Below are 22,699 nucleotides of genomic sequence, written 5' to 3'. Positions count from 1 at the left end.
GCCCTCCGGAGCACGTGTCCTTCTGTCCAGGCCCCCAGTGGAGGGGCCTGGGCAGTGCTACAGTCTATTGTGCTAAAGCTGATATGGATGAAGATTTGTGTTCTGTCCATCAGAGGAAGGCGGATCTGTCTGTGGATCCTGTCAGTCGGCAGTGCGGGTTTAAACTAAACGTTGCCTTGGTACTTTGTTCCTTTGCTTACTGATGGTGCAGTCACAGGTGTCAGGACACAGCGGCAGGAGGCAAGGACTGTGTTTACTCACTTTTGTGTCCCTGGAATCCGGAAAAGTACCTGGATTTGGATAACTCATTTGTTGGATGTCACGGCAGTGAAGGAAAAATACCCCACCCATTATCCATACGCAAAGGAAAACACAGTTCAGAGGGTGAGATGTCTACAGGAGCTCTGAGGCAGCTAAACGTCCATCACTAACTGAATCAGCCCTGCTGCTGCTGGTCATGATTAGTCAGCGTCTGCTTCTGCTGCTGAAAAGGATGAGCCCCCGTAAGTCAGCTATTCGGAGACAAAAAAGATTCAGTGACATTTATTTAAATAGAAATTATGCGTTAGTGATGCATTTTTACCTTAGTAATGATTGAGTAGAAAAGTTAAGTGTTCTTGAATAAATGTGTTGTCACAACAGGGACTGGTCAAAATACATCAAATACATTTTTAAATTACTTTTTCAGTTCAGCAGAGAATGGTTGGCTGGAGAGCGACTGTGCCACCTTGGCTGGTGTGTGACTGACGTTACTGAGCTCTGTGTTTTGTGCTTGCAGCTGAAGCCCGGGACAGCTCCTGCCTCCGAGAAGCTCAAAACACAGAACCCTAGAGAGAGAGAGGCAATTGTCCTGTTATGCCATAGTTCACAAGAAAGGCATCTACACAGTGCTGAGGGTGCAGTGATTCACTCTTCAGATGCCTGAGGGAGTCACTGAGTGCTTAAGCTGATCTTTGAAGGAGTAAGATTTTTAGGAGTGGGTAGGGTAGGATTAAGGGGAAGGAACAGTATTCTAGGAGGAGGGATTAACATCTGCAAAGGTACAGGGGTAAGAGAAACTGGGACCATCTCCTATATGGAGGGGGTCCAGAAAACTCGTTCCCTCTTCATTTATCACACTACGCGGCAAAGGTTCAGTATACACAGATTGTGTTTTTTCGGGCCTCTAGTAAACCTCAGTTGACCTATTTATTGACCTGTTTTGGTAAATTAAAAGTTTCAACTGCAACAACAGGGATGATTCCAGAATCTAGCCAAGCATCAGACCAGTGGGGGGGAACCATTTAAAAATACAGGTTCCCAGCACATTTGCCCCAGAAATTCTAATTCAGGGGCAAATGTGCTGGAGCAGCCTTGGAGGACCCTAGGAGGATGACTCTTTACGTTTCCCCTGGTGGCTTTATGATTCCTTAGCCACTCATTACATATTACCAGAAATAAAATTTTTATGAAAAGTAGGCCTATTTATCAAAATGAAAACTTAGAAGAATGACATTGTTTTACATTTTCGAAGCTTTCTTTGACATCTGAGTTAATAGAAGACATTCAGTTTGTTGCAACGTCACACACTGTGTAGCAGCTGGAAAACTGCATTGTATACAACCGAGAGAATGAAAGTGAAAAAAGTAAATACTGCCTTAATATTACTGTGAAAATGGTTTTGACCTTGCAGATACCCCAGTAGACTCTTGGGGTCCCCCAGGCATACTATGTCTTAAGGCCATCCAGCAGACCACCCATCACTCCCCTCGCCACCCCCCATCACACACACACACAAGCTTCCCCGGACACCTAGCTACCACCTTGACTCCTCAAAATAAGGAATCTGACAAGATCACTACAGTGTTCTGTTCTATAAATTACTCTGTTTGAAGCAGACTTTAAATGAACATAAAGAAGGCAGCTAAGTATTTGTTGAATAAATAAATGTTAAATATTTATGTACTGTGTACCTTTAATCAGCTGATAAGATTAGATGCCTTTGCAGCCAACCATTTAGAAAATCTGATTATTTTCAAATAAATTAATATTTGGAAGCTAAAAGTTCTAACTAAGGATAGCACTGGATCATGGTTATTGAGCTCTGACTCCAGAAAGCTGTCTGAATTCCAGCCCCAGTACTTAAAACAGGGATCATGGGCTAGTGACAGAAGCCCTCAGAGCCTCGGTTTCTTCATCAGAAAGTGAGAATAACAGCAGTAAAGGTTCACGATCCCTTATATTTATTTCCGAAATTCAGACACCTCTAAAAATGGAAATTTTCTTTGAAATTTCACTGAACAGGCAAACCTGACCAGAATTCCTTTGGTAGGAAAAGCTCACCTGAATGGACTTGAAGCTCTCTTCATTTGTTTTACCTGATCGGACTATTTGTGTATTTTCCTGCAGAAATTAGTATGTTTGATTATGGAGTACTTTGTAGACCTTGATTAGTCTGTGTATTATGAATGTTTCATAGTTAAGTCAGATAGGCAGTGAATTCCAAAACACATCTGCCCCAAGGACTTCAGATGAGAGACTTAGGATGGGTCTTACCACGTCAGGATTAAATGGGCTAATGTATACCTATAATGTCTAGAACATTGCCTAGTACCTAGCACCGTATTAGGTTTTGTTAAATAAGTAGGGTGATATTTCCATACAGACTGCCAACAAACCCATGAAAGAATGCTCGACATCACTCATCATTAGAGAAATGCAAATCAAAACGACAATGAGCTATCACCTCACACCAGTCAGAATGGCCATCATCAAAACATCTAGAAACAATAAATGCTGGAGAGGGTGTGGAGAAAAGGGAACCCTCTTGCCCTGCTGGTGGGAATGTGAATTGGTTCAGCCGCTATGGAGAAAAGTATGGAGGTTCCTTAAAAAACTACAAATTGAACTACCATATGACCCAGCAATCCCACTACTGGGCATATACCCTGAGAAAACCATAATTCAAAAAGAGTCATGTACCAAAATGTTCACTGCAGCTTTATTTACAATAGCCCAGAGATGGAAACAACCTAAGCGTCCGTCATAGGATGAATCGATAAAGATATATATATAGATATATACATAAAGATATATATATAGATATATACATAAAGACATATATAAAGATATATACAATGGAATATTACTCAGCCATAAAAAGAAACAAAACTGAGCTATTTGTAATGAGGTGGATGGACCCAGAGTCTGTCATACAGAGTGAAGTAAGTCAGAAAGAGAAAAACAAATACTGTATGCTAACACACATATATATGGAATCTAAAAAAAAGAAAAAAAATGGGTATGAAGAACCTAGGGGCAGGACAGGAATAAAGAGACAGATGTAGAGAATGGACTTGAGGACGTGGGGAGGGGGAAGGGTAAGCTCAGACGAAGGGAGAGAGTGGCATGGACTTATATATTCACTACCAGATGTAAAATAGATAGCTAGTGGGAAGTAGCTGCATAGCACAAAGAGATCAGCTCAGTGCTTTGTGACCGCCTAGAGGGGTGGGAGGGAGACGCAAGAGGGAGGAGATATGGGGATATATGTATATGTATAGCTGATTCACTTTGTTATAAAGCAGAGACTAACACACCATTGTAAAGCAATTATACTCCAATAGAGATGTTAAAAAAAAATAGGGTGATATTTCCAAATAAGTGTGGAAACCCCTGAATAGGAAAGAAAGCTCTTCTTATTTTACTAACATTTCCACATCAATGAAAGATGAGTTTTTGTTTTCTTTTTTCCTCTTGAGTTGGGCAATAGGAAAAAAAAAAGGAAAAGTGCTATTTTCCTGCTTTGTATCAGGAAAATAGTAACTTTGGTGGAAGTGTACATTCCTTGTTATTTGGAAATTGAAGGCACTTTAGAATTTGTGATTCTTTTCATTTTTATTGAGCACCTACTATGTGCCTGGAAAGCTGGATACTAGGGCTACATAAGGGAATAAGCCCAAGTCTGTCCGCAGTCACCCATAGTCTAATGGGAGAGAAATAGTTGAGAGCCAGTGGTCATGCCAAATACTCGGTTTTAAAAGAATTAACCCGGCAATGCCTTCTAATTTAGGATTGCCAAATAAAATACAGGACTCACAATTAGTTTGAGGTGCAGGTGAACAACGATTAACTCTTTAGTAGAATTATGTACCAAATATTGCACGGGACATACTTACACCAGATGCAGTGTTTGTCCTACGCAGTATTTGGGACACAGTTAGAACCAAAAAATTATTTATCGTTTATCTGAAATTCACATTTAAGGACACTCTGTATTTTCATTTGCTAAATCTGGCAACCCTAACTACGGTCCTGGGCTATTTTCAACCATATTGGCAAGCTCTGAGTAGGAAATAGATATTGCACTCATATTGGGTAATTGAGTTTTTAAAAGACTATTTATAGAGGTATGGGCAGGGTTAAAGGACACTAAGGAGGACGAAACAGCCGGGGCTGGAAGCAGTTACTACCCCCAGGTCCCAGAGGGGCAAGAAGGAAAGAAACAGAGAGGGCCGCTGACAGGCACCATGGCCATCCCAGGGTGAGATGCGTTCCACCAGCACAGACCCAGTAGGAAGGAAATTGGCAAAAAAAAAACAAACCCAAAACTTTATTCTGCTCCCTCCCGACTTCACTCTGCTCCTGTCCTGCAATCTTCGGAGTGCCCCTGCCCTCACTAGAGGCCAGGAGGCCAGGGGGCCGGCACTCCATACCCAGGTGGGTAGGGGATGGGCCTATGGAGGTAAGTTAATTCATTCCGATGTGTATCTGATTAAGATATCCTTGCATCAGAACACATCCTTTGCTACGACAGTGATAAGCCAGGGGGAAAGAAGGTGGGGAGGGACAGAAAGGAAAAACGAAAAGGAAGAACAGAGTGACAGTCTGCAATTTGAAGGTCAAGGAAAAGGTGAATCAGCACCATGAATGATTTTAATCAAAGGTAATTTTGTTTCCGCCAAATAGGTTCTTTTTCCGCTCTTTGGAGTAACCACCTCGATTTCCTGTATCAACTTAATGGCTAGAACCAGGGCCCTTGGGCCCTCATATTATGCCGGCACGTGTACGACCCTGGAAGGCAGCACCGCCTTAACGTGTGGTCCTTGCTGCCTCCCTGGGCTCGCCCCCGCCCGACCTTCATCCTCCATCAGGCAGGAGGGCACAGTCCCAGATGAGTCCAGGCCCCTGCGCTGCTCACCACGCTCTTGTCTCCATTCGCCCAGGGCCAGGCCTGTGGTGCTTGACCCAATCCTCCCACCAGACAGCTTTCAGTTTGCTGATGCAAATGGTTTGTAACATGGTGATACTAACTAGCCAGCTGGTGAAGGCTGAGGTAACAAGAATGTGTGAACCACTGGGCGCGGCTGGGCTCCTTCCTCAGGGCTTTCTCAGCAAAGGCTAGGTCACCCCCCGGAGATGGGTTCTGGAATGGATGGGGCACTTTCAGGTTACGCCCAGGTGTCGACCAGGGTTGGCTGAAGATCAGTGTCGGCGCACTGGGCGTGGTCCTGCGCAGGGCTTCAAAGCGCGCTGCAGACCTTCTGCTCCCGTCTGTGCTGAGCGCTGAGTTCCCTCCTTTCTCTGGATTACAGTTTCCCAGGCAAGGCTTGCAGCAGACCCAGCAACAGCAGCAGACGGCCGCTCTGGTGCGGCAGCTCCAGAAGCAGCTTTCCAGTAAGTACCCTCCGTCAGGAACAGATGGCCCCCAGGACGTGAAAAACAAGCCAGTGAGCAAAACACAGGTGGCAGCTCCTCAAAAACTGTCTTCCTTGGTGCTGTTCTCGTGTTCGTTTTAAGTCCAGGCCGTTCTCATTTTGTTGGTGTTGGTCTGAATGCTTCTTTTCCGGGAAAGCCCCAGTCTTTTCCTTGAGTTCAGCGAGGATGTTTTCCTGTTGCTTCTCTTCGAATCTGGGAATATTTCTTTCCAGCTGGGGGCCCGGTGGGACGGCAGGTGCTTTTCTGATAAAGCTAGATGGCCCAGAGAGCAACTCGGCTGATACCCTCCAGTGTACGATGGGACGGGATAGGTGCCCCCCTGCCCCCAAGACTCGGATATGGAGAGGCCAGCACCAGACCTGTCCCCTGGTCACTAGGGCCGTGGCTGCTCTTACCACGGCACCACCCTGCCCTTCCTGATAGCGGCTAAGAGAAATCCAGACCTGGAACGTGGCAGGCGGCATTGCAGGACAGTGTTTCTCCCCAGTTAATCTTGCTGCCGTGCTGGCGTGCTACCTTTCTAGAGCGCATGCCGACAGCCCATTTCATCGGACCTCATCCCGGTGCCAGCAGCCTGCTCCCATGAATCCAGTCGCCCTGCGCTGGAGTCACGGGGTGGGCAAACTCTTTTAGAAGTGGGAGCGAGGCCCCTGTGATGCAGAGAATATTGGCCTGGAAGTCAGGAGACCTAAATTCTGCTGCCGACTCTGTCACCGTTATCTGGGTCACGCAGTGTTTCATCCATACAGCAAGCAGGGAGACTAGCAATTTCTCGATTCTGTGCTTCTGAGGTACAGAGCGATGAGCAGCGAGTTCTGAAGGCAGTGGTGTGGCTCTGGTGGAAGATGGTAGGGAACAGGGTCAGTTTATGACTGAGAGGGAGGGGCAGCTTGGCTCTAGTCTTAATTTCCTGCCTGCTGCTGTCCGTGTGTTTTCCTGGGCAGAGGGAACACCTCTCTTATGCCCTGTGTCTCTCCGAGGGCATAACCAAGGTCTGTTGTTGTTGTCCTTGTTGTTGTTTTCCTTTAAAAATATTTCCCTCAGTTAAGTCATGTCAGTCTTTTCCAAGAACTGTTCAGTCGGTGTGGTCTGTTAAACACACGTGTGGTTAAAATTTCACTGTGTTTCATCAGCTCCAGAGTTCACATTTTTAATTTTTTTATATTTGGCTGCACTGGGCCTTCACTGCTGCACGCGGGGCTTCTCTAGCTGCGGCGAGCGGGGGCTACTCTTCGTTGTGGTGCACGGGCTCTAGGCGCGCAGGCTTCAGTAGTTGTGGCGCACGGGCTTAGTTGCTCCGCGGCATGTGGGATCTTCCCGGACCGGGGCTCAAACCCGTGTTCCCTGCACTGGCAGGCGGATTCTTAACCACTGTGCCACCAGGGAAGTCCCCAGAGTTCATATTTTTGCATGGCTAAAGAGAGAATATAATTTTAAGGTAGAGACAACATGTTATATTTTAATTTTTTTTTCTAGTGATTGGAGGTATGTACCTACGATTTTTATGGAGTAGCGCCTATCTGGGGAGCATACTCTTGGTTCCTATTTCCAAGGGCTCACAGAATGCAGGTTTTTTTGTTGTTTTTTTTTGCGGGGGGCGGGGGTTGCCATCATTTCTGGAGCACTTTCTTGGACCAGTGAATTTTTGGCCAGCATTTCTGGAGCACTTTCTTGGACCCATGACTTTACATGTATTCACTTGATTTCCTAAACCACCTCATGGGCCGAGGTATTATTGCTCTTCCCGTGTTACAGATGAGGAAACAACTAAGAACAGGGACATTTTCCCGTTTGCCCAAGGTTACTCGGCTAGCAGCTGGGACTAAAACTCAGACTGTCTCCTTCCAGAGCCCACCTCTTAACCACAACATATAGTCTGATGCCTGACATGAGCAGTGATGCCGGCCTCCTTTGTTGAATAAGGGCAACTAAGCTGAGCTGCCCACTGCACAGCTCCAGCCGGCTGCATTTCTGCCATAATCCGTGTGAATGGGGCCTTTGGATTTGAATAGTCCCACCAGAGTTGTGCAGGCAGTAGCTATTTCTAAGCCTGTGTCATTGTTTTGAACCTACTCACTGTTCTTTATTTGTCCAGGTGTGCACATAGACACACGTGCACAGGCACACCCTCGCGTCACACACACAGCCTCTCTCTCCCATGCATACACTCTTGCACGGTTCTCTCTGATGTATCTATCCATGGCCATTTGCAGAAAATTGCCCCTTTCAAGCTACTTCTCTCTCACCTATTATAACATCAGTGTTAAAGTAGAATCTCTGATGTGCTTTTATGAAGTTTCCAGATCTTTTCATGTTTTATGATACTTACAGTCCTTTTTTATGTTAGTATTGAGATGTTTGTTAGCTCAGGGATACAGACTTTTGACGGGCCAATGACCTTCCCAAGACCTCTTGCTGGCCGTTGTGGGACTCTGATGTAGAGGTGGCCCCTCTGCAGAATGAATCGAGCAGTGGTATTAAGACCTTGGCCGCACAGGTGTCTGGGCTAGTGTTATACTTCCTGACCAGTCAGTCTGCTTTCAGTGCCAGCCTCAGGAATAGAGGAACAGTGACAAGAGCGTGCCACCGATCTGTGGCATAATTTTGCGTCTGCAATTTTATTGGATTTTCTTTTTCTCATTAGGTAACCAGCCACAGCAAGGAGTGACGCCCTACGGGCATCCTTCACACTTCTGAGTCTGGAAGAGGACAAAGACATGAAGTTTTTTGTTTGCACTGAAAAATAGAAAATCACATTTAATGCATTAGTCACCTTTAGAAATGTCCCTTTGTTCTTTCATTTCTTTGGCGTTTTCCTATATTTTACGCTACATTTCATACAAAGGCGTTTAAACAAAATGTAAAGGAAAAGGTGTGGTTTGGGTTTGTCTCATTCAATTAGAAAGTAGGTTTAAAAATGTGGATCATGTGGGCCTACGCCAGGAAGAGTTTGGTAGCAGACCTTTTGAAATTGGTGCTTTTATTGAATCTCGTAGTTATAGAAAGAATGGATTATGGTGGATTTTAAATATTTATGTACTCATTAATGATGAAGTTTGGTTTTTGGGGTTTTTTTTTTGTTTTGGGTTTTTTTTTTGCACACTGTGCCGGACCAAACTACTGATTTGAAAGGCATGTCAGATCTTGACAGGAAAGCGACCCATTTATTCTGCATTCACCTTTGGTGGCAAAATGGACATTTATTTGCATCGCTCTAATTTGAAATGTTTGTAATTTCTTAAGCACTTTATGAACTTTGTTCTTATTTATGTAGGATTTTTCTTTGCTTTTGTTGTGGTCAAAAGGTGCTGAAACAGATTGTTGCTTAGTACTTAAACTTCTTAGACCAAGAACTTAAACCAAGGCTTCTGTGAGAGCCACCCTAAGGTACGTGGAAGCCTGTTAGAAGTAGCTGTACTACTAAATTTGTTTTCAGTGGCGAGATCATTGACCAGAGTCTTTGTGAAGGTACAACATGTAAATTCTAAAGGCCGGAACGAACCACAGTGGAATTGTTCCAATTATTTGCCAGATTTGGCAAAAATGACTCTGTCCAGTTTTGGTTCTCCTGAACCTTATGCCAACTTGAGAAAAAAATCTCGCAGCTGGCCTGAGATTCCACAGTGCTCAAACTTGACATGGTTTCCAGAGAATCTGGCCCCCAAGTCGAGGGGGGCTCTGGTTTTCCTAAGAGATGTATTTGCTGTTTATTTTGTATGGTAAGTATTTGCTATTTTGAATTTAACTATTAATGTTGGTGTCTGTCTTGGTTGTGTATTGCATATACTGTATTTATAAATTGGTGCAAAAAGCACAAGTAAAGTAAATTATACATCAAATTTATTATAAAGAAATAGTAACTATTTTAACTTTGTTCAAGTATGTGGTAATTTGCTCCTATTAGAGTGAAAAATACAGTAAATTATTATCAGTTTGTGTAACTTAAGAGTATTCCATATAATATTTTTTTAGATTTAGATGCATAAAATTTTGAATGTGAAAATTGCAGGGCATTTTAACACATGTGGGGGATATTTTCCCATGTTCTGTGTTAATTCACTTTCTTTTGCCATGTGAATTTACATGTAACGTAGTCGAGCATACTGTGAATAGATTTGTCTATAATGAGCAAACCATGTAGAACTACTTTTTTTAAATGTAGCTGGTACAACTTTAGTAGATCATTTCCTTTGCAAATCATTATATAAATAATTTATATCTTCCCAGGTGAGTTACTCATTGCAAAATTTGACTCATGCAAATGACCTCAAATACGTGTCCGCTTACTTTGCTGTGGCAGCATCCATGTGAACTGCTTTGTACACTGTGAAACGATTTCGCTCCAGCCCGCTCATTTCATGTTTACTCTGGGCTGGAAAAGACTTTGCCAAAACATTAAAGACCATTCTTTTCACTAAATTAACATGTTCTATCTGCTTTCAGAAGATGAATCTTGACATTTCAGCTGGTTTTGTATATCAGGGTTTTTCTTTTGGTTTTTGGTTTTTTTCCCTCTTGAGAGTCATACTTAGAGCTCATGAAGTTATTTTTTCTTCAAAGTAATCTGTCATATAATGACTGCCTTGGCAAAACAACTGAAATGTGAATGTCGTGCCTAGTGAGTACCAGTCATGTTCTGTCCTGATTGTTGTTTTACTTCTTCTCAAGAATTACTGGTGTTTAAAATGCCACTTTTCAGTTTGAACCATATATATTTGTAGCTCAGTATTGCAAACAGAAGTAAGACTGTTTCAAGAATGAGTGTTATAATTGCATAGCATTTGTATGCACTTTATATTTTGCAGAAGTTAGTGAAATTAATTTATTAATCATTTTGCACTTGAAAGCTGTGGGACATAGCTTTTTGTTGCTGTCGTCTCCTTTTTTTTTCCGGTGGGAAAGCTAAGATATGGTAAGGCCCTATAATTCGACGATTCTACAGAGAGTTGAGGAAAAACCTAGAACTGGTTTTCCCCTGTGTTCTATACAGAGAGAAACTGGAATTTTCAATCTATTCTTATCATATTTCCTCCCATTTAATCCCCTCTCCTGAGAGTTTTCTTTTTCTTTTTTAGAATATGCATTGATTTGTCTTGAAATGATCACAAAGGAAAGCCCTGTCCTTCGGCAGAACCTGGTAATTTGCTTGGTGAGACAAAGAGGAAATTATCTTAGGATAAGATGGAGACCCCAGTTCCCCTTAAAGACTTTGAAATAGAATGGAGTTGGACATAAGAAGCCCTTAGATATGCCTGTTTACATAGTAGGCTTCTTCCTAGTAGGGTTACATTTGTCCTCTTTTTTTTTAATTCCTCTTGGTCCGGAAGTAGAATGAGATCACTGTTAGAACGAGTAGCCCTTGACCGCTTATGGCCACAGGATACCAACATCAAAGAACGTAGGAATCAGGTCACCTCTTTAGGTGGGGCAAGCTGAAAGTTGGTGTGATGAAAACAAAATGAAGTGAGTCCCCCCCCACCCCCATCTCAACTGATTGACAGGGAAAAATGTAGTTCTCGGTTTTGTGTGCTGAGCTATCTGAGCAAGACCTATGGCATTTTCTTCTTTTTCATTTATTAAGTCTCCTATAAGTCTTCTTAAATAATAAGCAAGTATTTGAATAGATGCTGGAGAAATTACACTGGAAAATCCTAGCCTCTAGAGTTAGAAAAGCTGAATCATATTGTCCCTTAAATTAATTCAGGTTGAATTAAGCATGTAATATAAATAAATTCAGTGAATTACAAAAAGCAACATTTTGTATAGGGTTGATCAAATTTTAACTACAGTGAAACTCCATTATATGTATTCGGTCTAGATTTTCCCAAACATTTCCCTGTCACAAAGGATTATTACCTTATAGAATAGACGCTCATAGAGCAATTCCTCCTAAGAAAATTTTTCCTTATAAACAAACAGTTCCAAACCAGGGGTGCCTGAGCTAGATTTTGAAGTTATAAAGAAGTTTGTGTATTTTAAAAACTTTTTAATGGTTTTATTTGGGATAGATGTAATCAACCCCCTTTTCACGTTTTATGATGTGCAGGTGTTAAGTTGCTTTCTTACAAGTGGAAATTCAGCCTGCATTTATTTTTAAATGCAGTTATTAAAACTTTTTTTTCTATTCCCCATCAGTGAAAATTTTCAGTGCACAAAATGGTGAATCATAAAACAGTTCAGCGCTTATTTTCTGTGGGTTTTAGTAAAATATTTATAAACTGACCACAGTATTTATACATCAGGATGGCAAATTTACATCGACCGCAAATTTAATCATCTTTTCCATTGTGTCTGTCCTCAGCGCCATGCTTGTAACATTGATTAATAGAAGGTGGACACTAGGCAAATGGTAATGAAAGGAAAAAAGTCCATTCTTTAATGAAGAATTCAGGTACATTATCCACTTGTTATTTTATGGTCGATCGTTTTCTCTTAATGTTCATTGTTATTTGTTGGCAAAATAAAAGTGCCTTAAGTTAAAAGTTTGTTTTGAGATCCATTATAAAAAAAAATCAGTATCAGTTCATAATGCATTTATTTACAAGTCCTTTTTTTTGCATGTCTATTATAAATTTAATATTGTAAGTGTATTCAAATTCATTTACATGCCTATGGCTGCCTTTGATTAAACTTCTTCCAAAAAGTAAATTCTGTCCAGATGTTGACTTTGTTCAGGTAGTTTTATTTTCTGTCAGATTACTTGGATGTAAGTTGTTGCGTAATCACTTCCAAGTGGATTCTTTGCTGTGCATCTGTATATCCCAGAATCTGAGGTTTGAGGATTCTGAATGACTAGGGTACCTTGTAGGTGAAAACGTTGAATTCCACGTGTCCTCCCTTCGTGTGCCCCTGAGAACAGGGAGTGGTCAGGCATCTCCCATGTGATTTCTGGCTTGGGGACTCCCAGGGCCACACAGCGGAGCTGAACAGCCACGCCTGTCCTTGCGAGGACGTTCCTGGGTAGGCGATTTGTAATTCGGGGAGGGTAGGCCACAACCATTACTGGAACAGTAATCAGTGCATGGCCAATACTGTTTTGAGCCTTACAAACGTAGCTTCCTCTGTCGTAAGCTGTTGCCTCTTTGATGACCAAGGTGCCGTTTTCATGCAGTATGTATTTTCCACTGATCTGAGGCCCGTCTATTACGTAACCACTTGGCACAGTCCATTTGATACGTGGCTTAGGGCTTCCATCAGAGACACAGTGCAACGATAGAGTGTCTCCACTGATACTGTAAACTGTTCCTCGCGCATAAGTGACAATCACTGGCTTTTGGCCAATTTCTAATACAATTAATTTCTCAATATAGCCAACTTTATTTCTTGCTGCACACCGATATTTTCCTGTATCGTCCCGAGTCATTTTAGAAATGATAAAAGAGCCGTTACTTGCTATTAGATACTGAGAATTGTTTTGTCCATTGGGAAATTGTGAGCCATTTGGTAAAATCCAGATTATTTCAGGTGGTGGGTTTCCATCAACAGAGCAATTCAATGCTGTGGACTTTCCAAGCTGGGCAACCGTTTTTTCATTATGTGGATTTCTGAATGTCGGTCTTCTCAGCATTTCCAGGACTTCTAACTGTACCACCAGCACACTCTCTCCTCCTTCATTCCGAGCCACACAGGTAAAATTGGCTGCATCTGAAAGCCTCACATTCCTGATTTCCAGGGTTCCATTTTTATAGACTGTGATTCTGCTTCCGTAGTACGGAACTGTGAGGAAAATATTGTCTGGCATGATCCACATGATGTGAGGAGATGGTGTCCCTGCGGCTCTGCAGTCGAAGTGTTTTTTGGAATGCCTCACCGCCGTGGCTTTAATGGTGCTTTTATCTGTATACAGACCATTGATTAATGGAGGTTTGGAGATAACGTCCAGTTTGTACATTTTGGTGTCATCCCCACTGGGATTTCGTGCCACACATACGTACTCTCCGGAATCGAGCAGTTTCACTCTGTTGATAGACAAAGACCCGTTGGCATGAAATGCGTACCTGTCCTTAGAGAATGAAACCATGTCGTTGGAAGGCAGCAACCAAAATACTTTTGGCTTGGGTTCCCCAGTGACCTCACAGTCAAGCACAGCTGTGTCTCCAGCGTTGACTCTCGCGTTGGTCTTGTAACCCTGCTGGATCCGTGGGGCGGCTGTTATGACTGTTAGGTGGACTTTCATTTCATCCTTCCCTAGAGTGTTCTGGGCATGGCAAGTGTAATCTCCTTCCTCTGCCATCCCGACTCTGTTGAAGTATAAGGTTCCATTGTCGAAGAGGGTGAACCTCCTGGTGCCGTGGCCACTGTCGTCGGCCTGCATGGCGTTATTTATCATCGTCCCATCAGGCAGACTCCAGGATATCTCGGGCACTGGTGAGCCGGAAGCCATGCAATCGACTTGGAAGTCTTTCCCGTGAAAAACCTGCCTTTTAAAATGTTGCTTGTGGTCAATTTTGGCAGGTTTCCGTCTTAGGCTGACGTGCATCAGGGTCAGATCATCCCCCATCTTGTTTCTCGCCACACACAAGTAGTCTCCACCATCTTTTTCTGTCACTGATCCAATAAACAGGGATCCATTTGGGTAGACTTGGATGCGGCTGCCCATTCTGAGGAAAGAAGAGACGGATTGAGTGCGCAGGTACTAACAAGGGGTGGAAGACTTATTTACACAGGATTAGCTTTATGGACATTTTCTTAAACTGTTGCAATGGAATTAAAATCACTGTCTTTTAAGCTATTCTGAAAGATGAAATTAGCTGCACAGATATGATTTAGTGCAGACAAGCACTATGTCTTAGATGGACTTCAAATGAATCGCCTCTGCGTTTCAATTAAAAAGAATTTTCATGGTGACGAGAATATTAGAAATACCAGTTTCCTAGACCCATGACGGTCTTGACCACTTGTACACATCAAATGATTTTGTGATATACGTCAGTAAAGAACAACTTTCATACAAATTTACTTGCTCAGAAAAGATACCAGGTTTTCCTTTTTAAAGAGATATTAGTAATCAGTTATTTGGTTAGAAAATGAGTTTTACTTTTTTTTATAAAGAGAGAAAATGTCAAGGTAAGACACATTAGAAGCTTACTAAAGCATCCATCTCTGCAGGCAGCTGTACCGGGACTCTGGTCTCTGCATTATGTTGAACTCCGTGAAGACCATTTTTCTCTCTGAAGCCACTACACAGCCTGCTATTACCACATTGAACCATCAGGTGGCAGATCTTTCCTGGTAAAACCAAATCTAGTTTTTCAAAAAGACCAGTGGAAACTGAGTAACTGCTAAAAACGCAATCAAAAACACCCATAGGTGGAAATCTCCGTACAAGTTTTTCTTCCTAGTTCTTTGGCAACATGAGCTAAGCAGGTGGGTGAAACGAGAGAGAAAAGTGTGGATGGCCTTTCACAGCATAACTGCTAAGCAAGTCAAACAGCCTCAAGTCATTTTTTACCTTCAAGAAAACATACCATAAGTAGGAAGAGTATTTGTTGTAGGACAACTTACAAGTGCTGATATTCTTTTTTTTTTTTTTCCCTCAAGCCTGGAAAGAACTTGTCTTGCATATAAACCAAAGGAAGGTCATCATAATGGATGCACTTAGAAAAAGGAATGGAAACTACCAGGGTCTTTGCATTCATTTTTTAATCTTTAGGTAGTTCCCCACTATACAGCCAAAAAAAAAAAAAAAAGATACTTAGACAGACATAGTAACTTGCCCTTTTCACCATGCTACACTGCCACCTGCTATCAATCATTCTTTCCTAATGCTTTCTAAGAGCTCTGTTTCTCAAACTCGGGTGCACATTAAAATCATTTGTATAAAATAGTACTGTTGCCTGGGTCCCACCTCCAGAATTTCTGACTTAATTGGTGTGGAATGTGACCTTGGCCTCAGGACTCAGTTTTCCAAATGACTCTCATGTGCAGCAAAGTCTAAGAACCACTGCTCTAAATCTTGGTATTTAATGCAGTTCCCTCATTACCTGCATTGGAATTACATGAGGTCTAATTTAAGATGCATATTTCCTGGTTTCACTGTTCAGAGATTCTGATCCAATAGATCTAGCCAGGGATCCGGGAACCCAGTGTTTGACAAACTTCCCGGGTGACTTTATGAACATTAAAGTTTGCGAAACAGTCTCAAATTTGAGTGTGCGCTGTAATCATCTGGACAGCTTTTAAGGACACAGATTGCATGTCAAAACACAGAATCGGACTCAAGTTCTCAGGCGATGCTAACGCTCTTGGTAGGAGGACAACCCTTTGAAAACCAATGACTCAAAATGACCTTTCCTCACTCCCAAATCTGATGCATCTGGAAGTTGTAATATATAAAAAGAGAACTGTAACTGTTTCCTTTTATAAACTGATATTTTTAAGGGAAAATTTACTTTTGAAAGTGGAAGTTTTCCCTGAGTAAAAGAAAGGGAATTCTTTATGAAAATTAATGCACAGGCAAGCATCTGCAGTCTTTTAGAGCAGTGTTTCTTGGACCTTATTGCGCATGTGATTCACCTGGGGATCTTTTTAAAATGCAGATTCTGATTCTGCCCATCTGGGATGGGGCCTGAGTTTCTGTTCTTGTAACAAGCCCCCAGGTCATGAGAAGCAAGGTTCCAAAGAAGAGGAAACACAATTCTGTCCTGAAACATAGGTCACGTAAGTCATATTTAAAGTCATGGAGGTAGACCAGTGGTGCTGTTAAGTCTGAGATGGTTAAAAAAAAAATTCAGAAAAGGCAACGTTCACCTGACAACTAGGCTTTAAAAAAGTAAAACGTTTTGCTTATTTTGTTGATGGTGGAATAGACTTGGATGAGCATAGTTATGATGAAAATTTTAATTTTTAGAATCTAAAATAAATTCAGACTTACAGAGCCAAGAAGTGGCAACATGAAGGACTTTTTTTTTTTTTTTTCCAGCAGAAGTGCCCTTTTAATTTCTCTTGACATCTAAAGCATCTAAGTAAAGAGTATTCTTGCCTTTCTGAGTGGGTTAGTTGCAGAATAATCACTGAAGTGTTCAGTTAGCAAACAAGTTGTAGTTCATTATGAAAGAAAAGAATGACAGTACCTCTAGTGGGCCTGTGATAGCATCTCTGATCTTACACACTCTGTTGCCTCTTCCAAAATATGAACAATCTTTCTGTGTTTTGTAAGTGCTTTCCCAAAACAAAATATAAACAGCCTACCTAATATCTTTGCTATCAAACTCTGAAAGATTTGTTGGACTACCTAGGGCGAGATTTATTGGTCGAGATTTATTCTAAGATGCTTAATGTGTTTTAGACATTCCTTTGGATTAACTTTTTAAGACATTCCCTTACATTTTTTCACACCTCTTCCATTCTTAAAAATTGACCTAATGCCCAGTAAACATTTTAGACATTGTTTTTACAACCTAAAATTAGAAATTTATCTGTTATTCCCATCACAAGTGTAATGCCTTCTACACTTCTTGCATTGGTTTCTGCATGGGTAGTAAAATTGTATTCAGAATTACGCAGAATAATGAGCAGTCTCTGGGTAAATGAGACTCACCCTCATGTGCTGCAGGGTGATTAAACAGACATACCAATATTATTATATACAAAAACTGGTAAACTACTGAAAATATTTGATGCTACAAATGGGTATACATATAGTAGATAACAAGCATAAACATGTGAGTTGTGAAGTTTACATTTCGTAACCCAGCATTTTTAAATTTTAAATCTAAATTTCAATTTAAAATTTAGGTAATTTTCATGACTTATTTGAAAATTAACATTTACTTTGGAGTTAAAGATCACAAATTAACTTCCTTAACTATATCCGTTACCAACTTATAGTTTGACACTAGAAAAAAATCTATTCTTTTAAGCATAAACTCATGTATAATTTCTCTTGCATGGATATTTTCTATTAATAAACATGGCGGCAGAGTCAAGATGGCAGCATGGGAAGATGCAGAGTTAGCGTTTCCCCACAACTATGGTACCAACTGGCCGCTGGTAGGGGACTCTGACACCCAAGGAGACGGGAGGAACCCCAAAGTGAACCGGTAGGACATAGGGGGACTAAGAGGGGGAGGTGAAGTGGAGGCCAGACAGGATCAGTGACCCTGAGGCTGGGGAGATCAGGAGAGGCAGGCGGGAGGGTCCCTCTGGGAGGAGTGGAAGAGGAGCAGAGGGCGTTTGAGCCCAGAAAGCCTGCTGGGCTCCCAGGTGAGGTCCCCTGCCCTCTGAGAGCAGGGGTGTGGGGCATGCCTGGGCCCCTTCTGTTCCTTGAGCCTAAGTCCCACCCCCCCCAAGAGCCCCCAAGGCCTTTTCCAGCCCTGTCATGGTCCTGACCATTGGCCCCACCCACCACCCAAACCTCACCCTTGCTTAGACCCTGCCCTCCACAGCCAAGGCCTATTTCCAGCCTTTTTTTTTTCCCCTCCTCCTCTTTTTCACTATTGTGGTACTGTTGTACCTTCTGGTTGTTGATAGATCTGTATTTTTATTTTTATATTCCTAACATATCTGTTAGTTTCCTAGTCTAATTTTTTACTTTGTTATTGTGGGGTTTTTTTCTTTTTTTTGCCACCCCAGGTGGCTTACAGGATCTTGGTTCACGAGCCTAGGAGTGGGCCAAAGCTCCTGCAGTGGGAGCTGTGAGTCCGAACCACTGGACTAACAGAGAACCTCAGACCCCAGGGAATATTCAATGGAGTGAGTTCCTACAGAGTTCTTCATCTCAGCACCAAGACCCAGCTCTACACAGTAGCCTACAAAGCCCAGTGTTGGAAGCCTCAGGCCAAACAACCAGTAAGAGAGGAATACAATCCCACTCATAAAAAAAAACGAGATGGCAAAAAAATATGTCACAGATGAAGGAGCAAGGCAAAAACCTACAAGACCAAATAAATGAAGAGGAAATAGGCAATCTACCTGAAAAAGAATTCAGAGTAATGATAGTAAAGATGATCCAGAATCTCAGAAATAGAATGGAGGCACAGATTGAGAAAATACAAGAAATGTTTAACAAAGATCTAGAGGAAGTAAAGAACAAACAAAAGCAGAGATGAACAACACAATAACTGAAATGAAAAATACACTAGAAGGAATCAATAACAGAATAACTGAAGCAGAAGAACGAATAAGTGAGCTGGAAAACAAAATAGTGGAAATAATGGCTGAGGAGCAGAATAAAGAAAAAAAGAATGAAAAGAATTGAAGACAATCTCAGAGACTTCTGGGACAACACAAAATGCACCAACATTCTCATTATAGGGGGTCCCAGAAGAAGAAGAGGAAAAGAAAGAGTCTGAGAAAACACTTGAAGAGATTATAGTTGAAAACTTCCCTAACATGGGAAAGGAAATAGTCACCCAAGTCCAGGAAGCACAGAGAATCCCATACAGGATAAACCCTAGGAAAAACACACCAAGACACATATTAATCAAACTAACAAAAATTAAAAGAAAAAATATTGAAAACAGCAAGGGAAAAACCAAACATAACATACAAAGGAATCCCTATAAGGTTATCAGCTGATTTTTCAGTGGAAACTCTGCAGGCCAGAAGGGAGTAGCAGGACGTACTTAAAGTGATGAAAGAAAAACCTACAACCAAGATTACTCTACCCAGCAAGGATCTCATTCAGATTCGATGGAGAACTCAAAAGCTTTTCAGACAAGCAACAGCTAAGAGAATTCAGCACCACCAAACCAGCTTTACAACAAATGCTATAGAAACTTCTTTAAGCAGGAGACACAAGACAAGAAAAAGACCCACAAAAACAAACCCAAAACAATTAAGCAAATGGTAATAGGAACATATATATCAATAATAACCTTGAATGTAAATGGATTAAATGCCCCAACCAAAAGACACAAACTGGCTGAATGGATACAAAAACAAGACCCACCTATATGCTGTCTATAAGAGACACAAGTCAGACCACTTCAGGGACATGTACAGACTGAAAGTGAAGGGATGGAATAAGATATTCCATGCAAGTGGAAATCAAAAGAAAGCTGGAGCAGCAGTACTTGTATCAGATAAAATAGACTTTAAAATAAAGACTGTTACAAGAGATAAGGAGGGACACTACATAATGATCAAAGGATAACTCCAAGAAGAAGATATAACAATTATAAATGTTTATGCACCCAACATAGGAGCACCTCAATACATAAGGAAAATGCTAACAGCCATAAAAGGGGAAATCGACAGTAACACAATAATAGTAGGGAACTTTAACACCCCATTTACACCAATGGACAGATCATCCAAACAGAAAATAAATAAGGAAACACAAGCTTTAAATGACACAAGAGGGCTCCCCTGGTGGTGCAGTGGTTGAGAGTCCGCCTGCCAATGCAGCGGACGCGGGTTCGTGCGCCGGTCCAGGAGGATCCCGCATGCCGCAGAGTGGCTGGGCCCGTGGGCCGTGGCCGCTGGGCCTATGCTTCTGGAGCCTGTGCTCCACAGCGGAAGAGGCCACAGCGGTGAGAGGCCCACGTACTGGGAAGAAAAAAAAATGACACAAGAGACCAGATAGGTCTAATTGATATTTATAGAACATTCCACCCAAAAGTGGCAGAATACACTTTCTTCTCAAGTGCACGTGGAACATTCTCCAGGACAGATCACATCTTGGGTCACATATCAAGCCTTGGAAAATTTAAGAAAATTGAAATCGTATCAAGCATCTTTTCTGACCACAATGCTATGAGATTGGAAATCAATTACAGGAAAAAAACATAAAAAACACAAACACATGGAGGCTAAACAATACGTTACTAAGTAACCAAGAGATCACTGAAGAAATCAAAGAGGAAATTAAAAAATACCTAGAGACAAATGACAAGGAAAACACGATCCAAAACCTATGGGGTGCAGCAAAAGCAGTTTTAAGAGAGAAGTTTATAGCTATACAAGCCTACCTCAAGAAACAAGAAAAATCTCAACTAAATCTAACCTTACGCCTAAAGGAACTACAGAAAGAAGAACAAACAAAACCCAGAGTTAGCAGAAGGAAAGAAATCATAAAGATCAGAGCAGAAATAAGGAAATAGAAACAAAGAGAACAATAGCAAAGATCAATAAAACTAAAAGCTGGTTCTTTGAGAAGATAAACAAAATTGATAAACCTTTGGCCAGACTCATCAAGAAAAAAAGGGAGAAAACTCAAATCAATAGAATTAGAAATGAAAAAAGGAGAAATCACAACCGACACTGCAGAAATACAAAGCATTATAAGTGACTACTACAAACAACGATATACCAATAAAATGGACAACCACGAAGAAATGGACAAATTCTTGGAAAGGTACAATTTTCCAAGACTGAACCAGGAAGAATTAGAAACTATAAACAGACCTATCACAAGTAATGAAATTGAAACTGTAATTTCAAATCTTCCAACAAACAAAAGTCCAGGACCAGTTGGCTTCACAGGCCAATTCTATCAAACATTTAGAGAAGAGCTAACACCGATCCTTCGCAAACTCTTCCAAAAAATTGCAGAGGGAGAAACACTCGCAAATTCATTCTACAAAGCCACCATCACCTTGACACCAAAATCAGAAAAAGATATCACAAAAAAAGAAGACTACAGGCCAATATCACTGATGAAAATAGGTGCAAAAATCCTGAACAAAATGCTAGCAAACAGAATCCAACAGCACATTAAAAGGATCATACCCCATGATCAAGTGGGATTTATCCCAGGGATGCAAGGATTCTTCAATATATGCAAATTAATCAATGTGATACACCACATTAACCAATTAAGGGATAAAAACCATATGATCATCTTAATAGATGCAGAAAAAGCTTTTGACAAAATTCAAGACCCATTTATCATAAAAACTCTCCGGAAAATGGGCATAGAGGGAAACTACCTCAACATAATAAAGGCCATTTATGACAAACCCACAGCAAGCATCATACTCAACAGTGAAAAACTGAAAGCATTTCCACTAGGATCAGGAACAAAACAAGGATGTCCACTCTCGCCACTCTTATTCAACATAGTTTTGGAAGTCCTGGCCGCAGCGATCAGAGAAGAAAAAGAAATAAAAGGAATCCAAATCGGAAAAGAAGTAAATCTGTCACTGTTTTCTGATGACATGATACTATACATAGAAAATCCTAAAGATGCCACCAGAAAACTACCAGAGCTAATCAATGAATTTGGTAAAAGTAACAGGGTACAAAATTAATGCACAGAAATCTCTGGCATTCCTATACAACAACAACGAAAAATCAGAAAGAGAAATTCAGCAAACACTCCCATTTACCATTGCAACAAAAAGGATAAAATACCTAGGAATAAACCTGCCTAAGGAGGCAAAAGACTTGTACTCAGAAAACTGTAAAACACTGATGAAAGAAATCAAAGACGATATAAACAGATGGAGAAATATACCACGTTCTTGGATTGGAAGAATTGATATTGTGAAAATGAGTATACTACCCAAAGCAATCTACAGATGCAGTGCAACCCCTATCAAACTACCAATGGCATTCTTCACAGAATTAGAACAAAAAAATTTACAACTTGTATGGAAATACAAAAGACCCTGAATAGCCAAAGCAATCTTTAGAAAGAAAAACGGAGTGGGAGGAATCAGGCTCCCTGACTTCAAACTATACCAAAAAGCTACAGTAATCAAGACAGTATGGTGCTAGCACAAAAACATAAATATAGGTCAATGGAACAGGATAGAAAGTCCAGAGGTAAACCCACGCACCTATAGACCCCTAATCTATGACAAAGGAGGCAAGAATATACAATGGAGAAAAGACAGCCTCTTTGATACATGGTGCTGGGAAAAGTGGACAGCTACATGTAAAAGAATGAAATTAGAATACTACCTAACACCATACACAAAAATAAACCCCAAATGGATTAAAGACTTAAATGTAAGACCAGACACTATAAAACTCTTAGAGGAAAACAGGAAAAACACTCTTTGACATAAACCATGGCAAGATCTTTTTTGACCCACCTGCTAGAGTAACAGAAATA

The 22,699-nt window shown here is 41.3% G+C and overlaps 2 protein-coding genes across 3 annotated transcripts in view; one reads left to right on the top strand and one right to left on the bottom strand.

The window, feature by feature from the left end:
- Window positions 1-8,448, top strand: part of MED12L (mediator complex subunit 12L) — a gene marked incomplete at its 5' end in the record, with an annotated part of 324,843 nt that extends 316,395 nt beyond the window's left edge. For both annotated transcript variants that reach the window (XM_082655449.1, XM_082655448.1), the window contains 2 exons: window positions 5,574-5,655; window positions 8,342-8,448. In XM_082655449.1, the coding sequence (XP_082511575.1) occupies window positions 5,574-5,655; window positions 8,342-8,394 (135 nt within the window). In that variant the 3' untranslated portion in view covers window positions 8,395-8,448. The remainder of the gene's footprint in view (window positions 1-5,573; window positions 5,656-8,341) is intronic.
- Window positions 8,449-12,388: 3,940 nt separating this feature from the next.
- IGSF10 (immunoglobulin superfamily member 10) overlaps window positions 12,389-22,699 on the bottom strand; it is a gene marked incomplete at its 3' end in the record, with an annotated part of 40,118 nt that continues 29,807 nt past the window's right edge. Inside the window, exon 7 of the mRNA XM_082655139.1 lies at window positions 12,389-14,297. Within this exon, the coding sequence (XP_082511265.1) occupies window positions 12,389-14,297 (1,909 nt within the window). The remainder of the gene's footprint in view (window positions 14,298-22,699) is intronic.

The sequence above is a fragment of the Grampus griseus genome (assembly GCF_964374135.1).
Source record: "Grampus griseus genome assembly, chromosome: 5".
Taxonomy (NCBI): Eukaryota; Metazoa; Chordata; class Mammalia; order Artiodactyla; family Delphinidae; genus Grampus; species Grampus griseus.
The sequence above is the reverse complement of the archived record's forward strand: the minus strand, read 5'-3'. Positions and strand labels throughout refer to the sequence as shown.